Below are 11,621 nucleotides of genomic sequence, written 5' to 3'. Positions count from 1 at the left end.
CAGTAATTTCACTTAAATGGCAATGCAAATTACCTATTAATTGTCATTTAAGTGAAATTACTGAACTTAAATATACAAGCTTGTATTGATAAAAATCATCATTCCATAAGAAGATTTCAGATGGCACTTAGAGGCTTTTGCATCTGAACTCTTCATATAAACACAAATATTAAATGTGATATATATATATATATATATATATATATATATATATATATATATATATATATATATATGCATAATTTTATAAATGTTGCTACATATTCAATTTATACATTTTTATATATATATAGCCTATATATATATATATATATATATATATATATATATATATATATAACATTGTATAAATCTTGCTACATGTAAATGCTTGAGTTTGAGTTGACCTGAGATCTAGTGCGGATCAATGTTTTACTATTTAAAAAGTCCCTGAAACACAAACACCATCATATATTCCAGCAGCTCATCTGGTCACACATTACAGACGCCAGAGTTTCTACATCTACATTAACCTCGTGGAGATCGCAGATGAGACCGGGTTAGTCAGTAACCAGACGTTTACAGCTGCTTAAAACTGAAGCTTGTGTGTGTGGAAGATCGTTTCCCTTTCCAGAAAACCATTTAAAAGATCATTGCGCAATTACGAGTTTACATCGCAATCATGAGCAACAAAAAACATCAGAACTTCCTGATATAAAGTCACAACTAACTTTTTTATTTTTTCTGTGGCAGAAACAAGAGTCCATAATAATGGGGCTGAACACTGAACTGTCAATCAACTCGTTCACTGCAGTGAAGATGTCATGTTTTATGAGATTATTATATAAACAGTGCATTTCTTCTGTTGTTTGAGCATGTTAAACCTGTTGATTTTCACTGATTCAAGAGTCAAATCTGTGAAATACACATTAAACATGTGAATGGAGCTGTAATTACTGCACTTATATATATATATATATATATATATATATATATATATATATAAAATATTGTATTAATCTTGCTACATATATACAAATGTTTTTAAATTTAGCTGAAAATATGATCAAATTAAACTAAATAATGAATGAGTTCTGCAGGAAAACAAGGTCATTTTAGTCCGAATAACCTGAAAATAAATAAAACTTGTTTTATTTTCTGTATTGAAATATAGATTTTAAAGCAGAAACAGAAGCATGAACATGCAAACATCACGAACACGAGCGGCCGTGGCTTCAGTTTACGAGCGTCTCTTATTTCTCTGCGTTTAACGACGAGCCATCAGCATTTACACACAGCTCAGGTGTGTTTAGGCCATCAGCGCTTACACACAGCTCAGGTGTGTGTGTTTAGTGTTTAGTCACACTGCTGCGTGAGAACAACACCAGAGAAGCGCTCGCTTTACGCTCTACGCCCGGATGCTTTTAAAGTCCTGAGGGATTCTGGGAGTCGAGGCCTGTCGAACACGAGCCAGTCTGATGCCCTGGAGCAAACGCTGAAGACGCCTCCGTCCTGAAGCACACACACACACACACACGAGGAGAAGAACGAATAAAACACATGACACAGCAAATCATTGGCAAAACTCAAACGCTAACATTACGAAAGAAGACTTTCCCAGCAGTCCAAGTTCCTGGAGGAATTTTCCATTGCATAAAAGCATAAAATAAGTGAAATGCACATTAACAAACATTTAAGAGTGTAAGAGACTCTCTAAAGCCTCTGATGTTTCGACTATGACAGCGACGTCACTGATTGGTGGGTTGAGGGTTGTTTGTGTCTTTTGGCTATTAAACATGATTTAAAAAAAATTAAGTTGAAATCACACTAGATTATTATCGTTAACTAAAACTACCACTGTTAAAAACATGTTTGTTTACTGAGATCAAGTTGAAATAAAATATAAATGTTTTAGATGAAAAACTGAAAAATGTTCCCAAGGCAATGAACTAAAATATGCATGAACAATTAAAACAATAAAATTACTAGTTGGAAATAAATAAAAACTAAAACTAAAATTAAAGAATAAATTAAGCCTAAATAGCACAACAAAATTCCTAAAAATTCACAACATTAATGAAAATAGAAAAAATAAAAGCCATTTCAATATTAATAAAACTTTAGGGATGGGACGATTAGCCTACCGGTTTCACTATAAACCACGATAAAATACGATAAAATGTAGTAATTTTTAATTATCATTAAAACCGTGTTTGATTATCGCGATTTTAATAACTCACTTTAAAGGTCCTTGCACACCGAGTCCGAAAATTTCGCATGCGTTTTTTCGTATTCGCGAATATTCGTGATTCGGTGGCTTTAAATGGCCAAAACACCATTCAAAATGCTTGCTACGGATGCGAAAAACGCAGAAAATCGAACCTGATCCGAATTTTTTTTGACGGACGAAAGTTTCGGAGGCAGTGTGCAAGCGTGATTGACATAACGTTACGTGAGGTCGTATTTATTTTTTAACGTGCGAAAATTTCGGATGCGAATTTCGGACCTGTCCGGCCAGCAACAGTATGACGCAGGCGCAATGTTGTTGTTTTTATTCGAGAAGGAATGGCGGAAGGCAGTGACCGTGCTCGGGAGATTATTCCCTTTTAAGAGGACCAGATAGATCTGAGGTGTGGTCATATTTGGGCTTTTACAAAAGTCCTGAGTGAAACTTAATCGAGGATGGGGGGGAAACACTTCAAATCTGCCGAGTCGTCTTGTGTGACCATCACCCACTGTTCATAGCGAACGCAAGGAAAGTTCATTTTGACCTCATTACCAAAACTAACGTTACGTCTGGGAAATAATTGGGCACAACATGTTGTTTTGAGTTGAAATATTTTATCTCACTCACTTGAAATAAACGTGAAGCTTCCGTGAAGAAAAGTTCGCAGCAAGTGGCTTTGAGCCAAAGACGAACGATCAAGTTCAAACAAGACTATCATTGTACACTTATTACACCGATTTTTTTTTTACCACACAATTACGGGGACATATTGAAATGAGATTAATGTTTTAAATCTTACCTGTTAATAAATCCATTTTGTACAGCGTACAAAACAATCGTCCAAAAACGGAGACGCAAGACGGCAAGATGTATTTGAATGAAACGAGAGCGCGCGTCCGTTGCGATACATGGATGCGCGCTGTGTTATGATGCGTTGCTATTGACGACGGTCATTATAAGGAAGGAAATGCCACAGGCTTTAAAAAGTGCAAAGAGCTGCTGTTTTATTTGTTGTTTGTTGATTTTCAAATATTAAACTGTTTTTAGTGTGAGCATCAGTTCTTTTTGAACACCTTCATCTCGTTTTAACAAAACCGTGATAATATTGATAATCACGATAATTTTGGTCACTATAATCGTGATATGAAATTTTCATACCGTCCCATCCCTACTATAGATATATAGTTGCCAACATTTCTCATTTTTGTTTAGTTGAAGTTGAAGTACTAAATTTACTTAAATAAAAATTAATAAAAGTAAATGGATATTAAAAAATGAAATAAAAAATACTATTTCAAATTATTAATAAATCCTATAATAGTATCTGAACGCCATGAAAATAACACCTCAGCACCCACAATGCAACAGTCTCCTCATTCCACGCTAAACAACAGCCTGAAACAGAAGATTTAAGAGTGAGACGTACGTTTGCGCAGTGGAGGAAGCAGACTGCGATACGCCGAGCGATTCTGTGTGAACACGACCTCGAACGCCACACAAAACAACATCTGAACGGCCTCGTACTGGAGAACGCCTCCGCCATCCGGAGAACCCAGAACCAGACCTGAGGGACGACATCATCAGCATTCACTGAGAAACAGCACTTGATGAGATCCTCATTAAAAACACATTTTAAGTAGATTTTACTGCGACTGCTCTGCACAACTTACCTGTTATTATCAAGTAAAATCTACTTACTATTGAACTTAACATTCATTTGACATTTAAGACACTTAACATTTAATTGAAGTAATTAAGTAAATATGACTTAATTTAATTTCACATATAGAATTTAGTAACATCTACTTATTTAACAAAATTAACTTTTGACTCAATATAACTGAACTAAACCACACATTTAATGCGTATGCTTAGAAACATCTAAGTAAATAATAAAAGAAACATAATATCTGAACGCAGAGACCTCAATACTTGGTACACAATACACAATAACATTCGATAGATCGTTTTTTGAGTACGAATGTGTCATTTTAGAAAATTAATCCAGATGTCACAAAATGGCAAGTTACCAAACCTAACAACAAAAGCAGTGATAAAACGGTGTAAATAAAGCTGGAAAACTGTGGCAAATCAACCTTATTCATTATTCATGCCCCAGTGCATGATGGGAACACCAGTATTAGAAAAGCTGAGTAGGTTTTACTTAATTCAAGCTTGTATTAATTGAGTACTAATATAGGATTTACTTTGTTTTTTGAATTCTTGCCTGAACTAACTTTATCATGTAGAAATTACATTTGTTTTTCTGTAGCATTCACTTCAGCACAAAATCATTTCATCATCATTACTGTGTTAAAATCATGTTCCTGTAATCTTGAATCAGAATAAGTTCCTCTTGCAGCATCTCTATCTCTTCTGTGATGATGTGGGCGGGGCAACCTGTCACTCACACGAGATCAGCCAATAGGAAACCACCACCATCCAATCATCCAATCAACTCGCCTCTAACTAAATCAAGCCCCGCCCACATTTGTTCTTGTTCCAGAAGCGTTTCACTCGATATACGACACGATAGAGGAGAAAAGACCAGCCAGGGTTCGTGCAGAGACTGTAAAACGAAATTCCAGGACTTTCGATGACTTTAAGCACTACTTTTTTGGACTACAATCAGAGATCGCACTTATCAAACAATATCTTTAGGATTTTTTACAGATTTTTTAAACTCAAATTACATATATATGGTATCCATAATAAAACTTACAACATATTTAATAATATATATTAAATACAAAGTTCATAATGGCTATTATTGCTCAATACATAATATTTTATGTTATAATGTTGGCGTACTCTTTATGGAGTAAAGGTCTGATGGGGGTTTATCACACGGGCTGCAGTGTTAACTGTGCCTGAGAAGATTGTAATTTAATAAAGATAAATAAAACTTCATATATATATTGTATTTAAATCAGTAAAGCACTTGTCAAGTACCTCTTCGTAAATACGGCTGTTTTCAAGGGTTTTCCAGGACTCACATTAAACGAACCCTGACTAGCGTAACTTCTGCTTCATGCTAACTTTCACGTCACTCGCGCTCTTACCTGTGTTTGTGTGTCTGATGAGTTTATTCATGACTCGAGCCATCGTCCAGATCATCTTCAGGAAGAATGACGGGTTTGCCTCCACATTCTGACCCAAAGGCAAACTCTTCACACACGCATGAAACCTGCAAACACACACACACACACACACGACAAACATTCATTCTGCTCTCACACACGTTTGTTATTGTGGGTCGTTTCCTGCAGTTTAACGCTCAGTTTCACACAAACATTCACCACTAAAGATTCACACAAAGTTATGCAGATATTTGTTCTTGTTAAACTTTTTCCACCAAGACCGATCAGCTACACGACTGTTTAAGAGTCTCTTCTGCTCAACAAGGAACATTCATTTGATGAAAAATACTGTAAAAACAGTGAAATAGTATTCCAATGTAAATCAGCTGTTTTCTATGTGAATATACACTCACCTAAAGGATTATTAGGAACACCATACTAATACTGTGTTTGACCCCCTTTCGCCTTCAGAACTGCCTTAATTCTACGTGGCATTGATTCAACAAGGTGCTGAAAGCATTCTTTAGAAATGTTGGCCCATATTGATAGGATAGCATCTTGCAGTTGATGGAGATTTGTGGGATGCACATCCAGGGCACGAAGCTCCCGTTCCACCACATCCCAAAGATGCTCTATTGGGTTGAGATCTGGTGACTGTGGGGGCCATTTTAGTACAGTGAACTCATTGTCATGTTCAAGAAACCAATTTGAAATGATTCGAGCTTTGTGACATGGTGCATTATCCTGCTGGAAGTAGCCATCAGAGGATGGGTACATGGTGGTCATAAAGGGATGGACATGGTCAGAAACAATGCTCAGGTAGGCCGTGGCATTTAAACGATGCCCAATTGGCACTAAGGGGCCTAAAGTGTGCCAAGAAAACATCCCCCACACCATTACACCACCACCACCAGCCTGCACAGTGGTAACAAGGCATGATGGATCCATGTTCTCATTCTGTTTACGCCAAATTCTGACTCTACCATCTGAATGTCTCAACAGAAATCGAGACTCATCAGACCAGGCAACATTTTTCCAGTCTTCAACGGTCCAATTTTGTTGAGCTTGTGCAAATTGTAGCCTCTTTTTCCTATTTGTAGTGGAGATGAGTGGTACCCGGTGGGGTCTTCTGCTGTTGTAGCCCATCCGCCTCAAGGTTGTGCATGTTGTGGCTTCACAAATGCTTTGCTGCATACCTCGGTTGTAACGAGTGGTTATTTCAGTCAAAGTTGCTCTTCTATCAGCTTGAATCAGTCGGCCCATTCTCCTCTGACCTCTAGCATCAACAAGGCATTTTCGCCCACAAGACTGCCGCATACTGGATGTTTTTCCCTTTTCACACCATTCTTTGTAAACCCTAGAAATGGTTGTGCGTGAAAATCCCAGTAACTGAGCAGATTGTGAAATACTCAGACCGGCCCGTCTGGCACCAACAACCATGCCACACTCAAAATTGCTTAAATCACCTTTCTTTCCCATTCTGACATTCAGTTTGGAGTTCAGGAGATTGTCTTGACCAGGACCACACCCCTAAATGCATTGAAGCAACTGCCATGTAATTGGTTGATTAATAAGAAATTGAACAGGTGTTCCTAATAATCCTTTAGGTGAGTGTATAGTAAAGTGTAATTTATTCCTGTGATCAAAGCTGAATGTTCAGCATCATTACTCCAGTCTTCAGTGTCACATGATCCTTCAGAAATCACTCTAATATGATGATTTGATGATCAAGAAACATTTATCATTATTATCAGTGTTGAAAACAGTTTCATATTTGTGTGGAAACTGATGCATTTTATTTTTCAGGATTCTTTGATGATAGAAAGTTCAGCATTTATTTGAAGCAGAATCTTTTGTAACATTATAAATGTCTTTACTGTCACTTTTGATCAGTCTGATGTGTCGAAGAACAGTTGTTCACCTGAGCGCCTGCAGCAGAATCAGCTTATACAAGCTTCTGTAAACGGCCTCTACTGAATTCATCTGGGGAAGAGATCAGACACAGATGAATAAACCCTGATTCTCTCAAACGGACTCCTCTAACACCACAGATGAATATTAACCAGTAACAGTCAGACTGTAACTTTATTCATTGTTCAGTTCTTAAAAGCCACTTTTTTAGGGGCTTTGGTTCCGGATGTATATATGTGTGTATTTACATGCATCAATTCCCCTATGGAGAAAACAAATGGTATTTTAACTGACTGCTGCACTCTATGAAAATCACAGCCAATCAGAATGTATTCGGTTAGCCCCTCCCCTCGAACGCAGATTAGCCAATGGCAGTTGAGTATCAGTTGCACGGGGAACTCAGACATCTTTAGGTTTCAGCGCCATGAGCCCTATTCGGACGGGACTAGTGTAACATGGAGAGGTGGGTAAAGTAATAATTACCAGAGCTTCTCTGTGATTTCAGTCCTGTCTGAATGTGCATCTCAGTGATCATCACGCAACAAAATCAGTAAACATTACAGCGTCCAGAAAAATGACCTCAGGTAAAACTAATCCCGTGCGAATAGACCCGCTGTAAATATATACATAAATATTTCCTGTTTAAAAGGAGTTTTCTGTGGTTTGGAGGAGTTTGAAGAAGCATCAGTTGCGTTCTAGTCGCTGGGACGAGTCTGTGGCAAAACTCAAGTGTTTTCCACACACCATTCACATCAGAAAGAAGATCGAAAGCACTGGTTACACATCTTTTAGCGTTGGGTAAGTGCCTATTACCAACACAATCCAATCTGAAGTTAATTAATACATCGTTCGACCGGACATAACTGTTTTATATATATAAATACACGTGATATCAGGAAGCAGCGTAATACACACATGACGACAGGAGTGACGGCGATGCGCAAAATCGAGTTACTCTCGAGTTACTCACCACTTCTGCTAGTTTACTGAGATCTCTTATCCCGTGTGAATTGGCCATTAATATTACAGACGTCCTGTGGTAAAATCACATTACTCCATCTACCCCTGTAAAGTTAACCTGTCCGAATAGGGCTACAGAGAAACAATGGAAGATCCGAAGCTCTCATCGGTTTTATGGTGTTTATGCTACAAAAATGGTAAAACGATGAGCCAGGGGAACTTGTAACGCTGATCCAGATCCTGAGAGGATGGGCATGGGTATTCACGTTTTAAATCACCGTACTGTGCGCGCGTTCACCAAAACGCGAACGGACCAATTATCTGCGACTGAAGCCTGGTTTATAGCACCAACTATTTGATGTGCATTTTACATCTGGAAGACGTATTTTTAAGAGTGTTTGCTCATCTGCAATACGTCTATAGGACGTTTCCTGTCAGATGTCAAATAGACGTTTAGAAGATGTCTTTAAGATGTAATGATTTAGAATGTATGTTAAACTGACATCTTCTAAACGTCTATTTGACATCTGACAGGAAACGTCCTATAGACGTATTGCAGATGAGCAAACACTCTTAAAAATACGTCTTCCAGATGTAAAATGCACATCAAATAGTCGGTGCTATCTGATGTGTGCGCAGTCACCTGGTTCCCTGAGGATTCAACCCCAATCCCAATAAAGACGAAAACGTTCATTTTCTGGTTGTCATATTAAATTACAATTAAAATCAGTGAGTCCATGCTAACGTACAAACCTAAATAGCTAACTGTTCTCACGTCATGAACAGCGTAGCTCAAAAACACATAAATGAAGTTTTGCATTTGAGTGGCTCTCCATATTAAACTGGTTAAATGTAATTAATTTAATCTTACCCTGCGGTATGAACAGTGTTGATCCGTAACATGAGGCTTCTCCCGCTTGCATTGTGATCTGTAAACCCTCGCTTCCAAATTAATCTTGTTACCCGCCATATTTACTTTAAAATCTTTTATGTATCCCTCCACGGCATATTTAAGACCCACTTGAATGCCCCTCGACCAGAGGTGGTTCTTCTGTGTCCAAAATGTATCAAAATTAGGGCTGCACAATATATAGAAATTATCGAAATATCGCAAATGTATATATCGCTATATGCATATCGCAACGGCTTGCAATAACTGGTCATGAACAAAAGACAAAGAGAAAATCCCTCACTCTTGGCTGAATAACTTTTGTAGCTTTAATAAGAATCAGTATATATTTAATTCATGCAGTGAAAATTAAGCAGTGTTTATTTTTACATGTGATTATCCAGTTTCTGTTGTTTAATAACCCTAATGTAGGATAACCTGAACCCTGAACCCCACTGATGTTAAAATAACACTTCTTATATACAGTAAAACACTGATGTTCACTGGCAGAAGTTTAGGGATGTTTTCTTGTCACAAAAAGAATGTATATAATAATATCATACAGCCCTAATCAAAAACATCAAAAGGTTTTCACACTGACAGCTGTCAGTGAATGACAGTTAGCAACTTCGTTTGTTTGTCCGAGTTCGCGACAGTAACTAGGGGGGCGGGGCTTATCGATAGGTCAACTGTAGGCCAATGAGATTTCAGCGTTTCAGTGTCATCAGAACAGAAGGTCTCTCACCCTGAGGTCCAGAAAGATGTCGGTACACTTGAGACTGAGGACCGACAGCAGCTTCTTCATGACCGCGGCGGGCGAGTGGGCGGAGCCTAGCGTCAGGCTGTAGCGCAGTGATAGGCCGTCATACCTGAGAGGGGGCGGAGCATAGATCATTTACATACCATGCGTCTGAAATCATATACAGTATAGTAGGTACTACATTTGGTTGTCACTGAGAAAGTATGTTCTCTATACAGTAGTGTGAGCGAAATGACGAGCTACATCATGTCACATCGCCCCACTGTCATTCACAAGTCCTCTCCTGTGGCCTCATGGGATAGTAAAGTGTCCTTCGAATGCACACTTCGGGACTTTTCGCCTTCTGAATTCGGACACTACTAAACTCACATACTGTTTTCCGCCTATTATATAGTGTGGAAATAGGCACATACAGACGCAGCCATAGTTTAGTCATCTATTTTGTTAAAAGCGAAGACATTTTTTGATTTTAAATTCATTTTGATCCCAAATACTTCTGTTTGATTGTCAAGTTCTGACTATTTATTAATATTTTAAATTAGTTTTTTTTATTTTCCATTTTTATTTTAGTTAATGTTTTAGTTATTACATTGTATGTTCTTGTCATTTTATTATTTTTTAAATATATGTTTATATAGTGTTTAATCGTTTTTATTTCAGCTTTTGTTTTAGTTATTTTAGTACATCAAGTTTAACTAAAAAAACATTTTTATATATCATTTTTATTCCAGGTAACGCTTATTACTTTTTAAATCCCCCTGTAGTCAATCATTTTACCCCTTAAAACTCATCTTTGGTCACCAAAATTACATATTTAAAAGTTTTTTTTTCATTCTTTAAAATATCTTGAATGTAACTCGACACCCTTGTCTCATTTAGTATGCGCGGTTCTATGAATATGCAAATGAGCCCCGCCTCCACTCACTCACTCAGCTCAGAGATCCACTGGTTGACGATCACACGTTGATCTGATTGGTTACAAGGTAGTTTGTGACGTCAGAAACACCAGCGATTTCAAAGCGTGTGTTTGAGACTGTCTTTGGTTCACTGCAGTTTTAAGGAGGAAATACTCAGCAATGCTGTCGACTTATGAACTTACACATGGTTTGTCTTAAAGCAGATTAAAAACACCACATAGACACATAAACTACATTAAAAGCTGGGGGGGACTATGGTTTTAATTAATTATAGTAACACTGGGCGAAGGGGGAAAGTGTTCGGAAACCTATTTGGTAACTATTATTACTAGCGCTGACAGTGATGTGATTCGACCAGAAAACACCTTAGCAACCACTCAGAACACCTTAGCAACCACATTCCACCTCGACTCGTTCTCTTTTCATTGCAGATGGGAATGCGTATAAAACATTATGGCGATGACACACACGAATGGATTATGATCGCTGCAGTATAACGTGATATGACAGATAAGACCGATGTTCCTCCCTGATTTACAGGCTGATAGCGTCTCCTCACCGTGAGAAGTCCTTGTAGACGTCCAGCGTGTGTGTGTGTATCTGCAGACCGCACCAGGGGAACAGACAGCAGGACGGGAACACACTCACACCCGAACACACCCACTCCTCACACACCGGGAAGTTCACCGCCACCTTCTGAGGGTTGATCTTACAGCCGTAATCGGGAACGCCGGCCAACAGCGTCCTGACACACACACACACACACACAGTTTTTATTAATATTGAAATAGCTTTTATTTTTCTATTTTCATTAATGTTGTGATTTTTTTTGTAATTTTGTTATGTGCTTTTGTCACGTATCAACGTACGTTAGAAACTCTGTGGCTTTACTCAGATG

General features: G+C 38.0%; 1 protein-coding gene across 1 annotated transcript in view; it reads right to left on the bottom strand.

Moving 5' to 3' along the window:
* Positions 1 to 1,318: 1,318 nt before the first annotated feature.
* tert (telomerase reverse transcriptase) overlaps positions 1,319 to 11,621 on the bottom strand; it is a 21,688-nt gene continuing 11,385 nt past the window's right edge. Inside the window, exons 10-16 of the mRNA XM_079879816.1 lie at positions 11,593 to 11,621; positions 11,283 to 11,468; positions 9,792 to 9,915; positions 7,208 to 7,269; positions 5,269 to 5,393; positions 3,633 to 3,770; positions 1,319 to 1,491 (exon numbers count right to left, since the gene is read on the bottom strand). The exon at positions 11,593 to 11,621 is cut by the window's right edge and continues 43 nt beyond it. Coding sequence (XP_079735942.1) covers positions 1,388 to 1,491; positions 3,633 to 3,770; positions 5,269 to 5,393; positions 7,208 to 7,269; positions 9,792 to 9,915; positions 11,283 to 11,468; positions 11,593 to 11,621 — 768 coding nt within the window. The 3' untranslated portion in view covers positions 1,319 to 1,387. The remainder of the gene's footprint in view (positions 1,492 to 3,632; positions 3,771 to 5,268; positions 5,394 to 7,207; positions 7,270 to 9,791; positions 9,916 to 11,282; positions 11,469 to 11,592) is intronic.

This window comes from Squalius cephalus (assembly GCF_949319135.1).
Source record: "Squalius cephalus genome assembly, chromosome: 8".
NCBI lineage: Eukaryota > Metazoa > Chordata > Actinopteri > Cypriniformes > Leuciscidae > Squalius > Squalius cephalus.
This window is presented reverse-complemented; position numbering and strand designations above follow the sequence as displayed.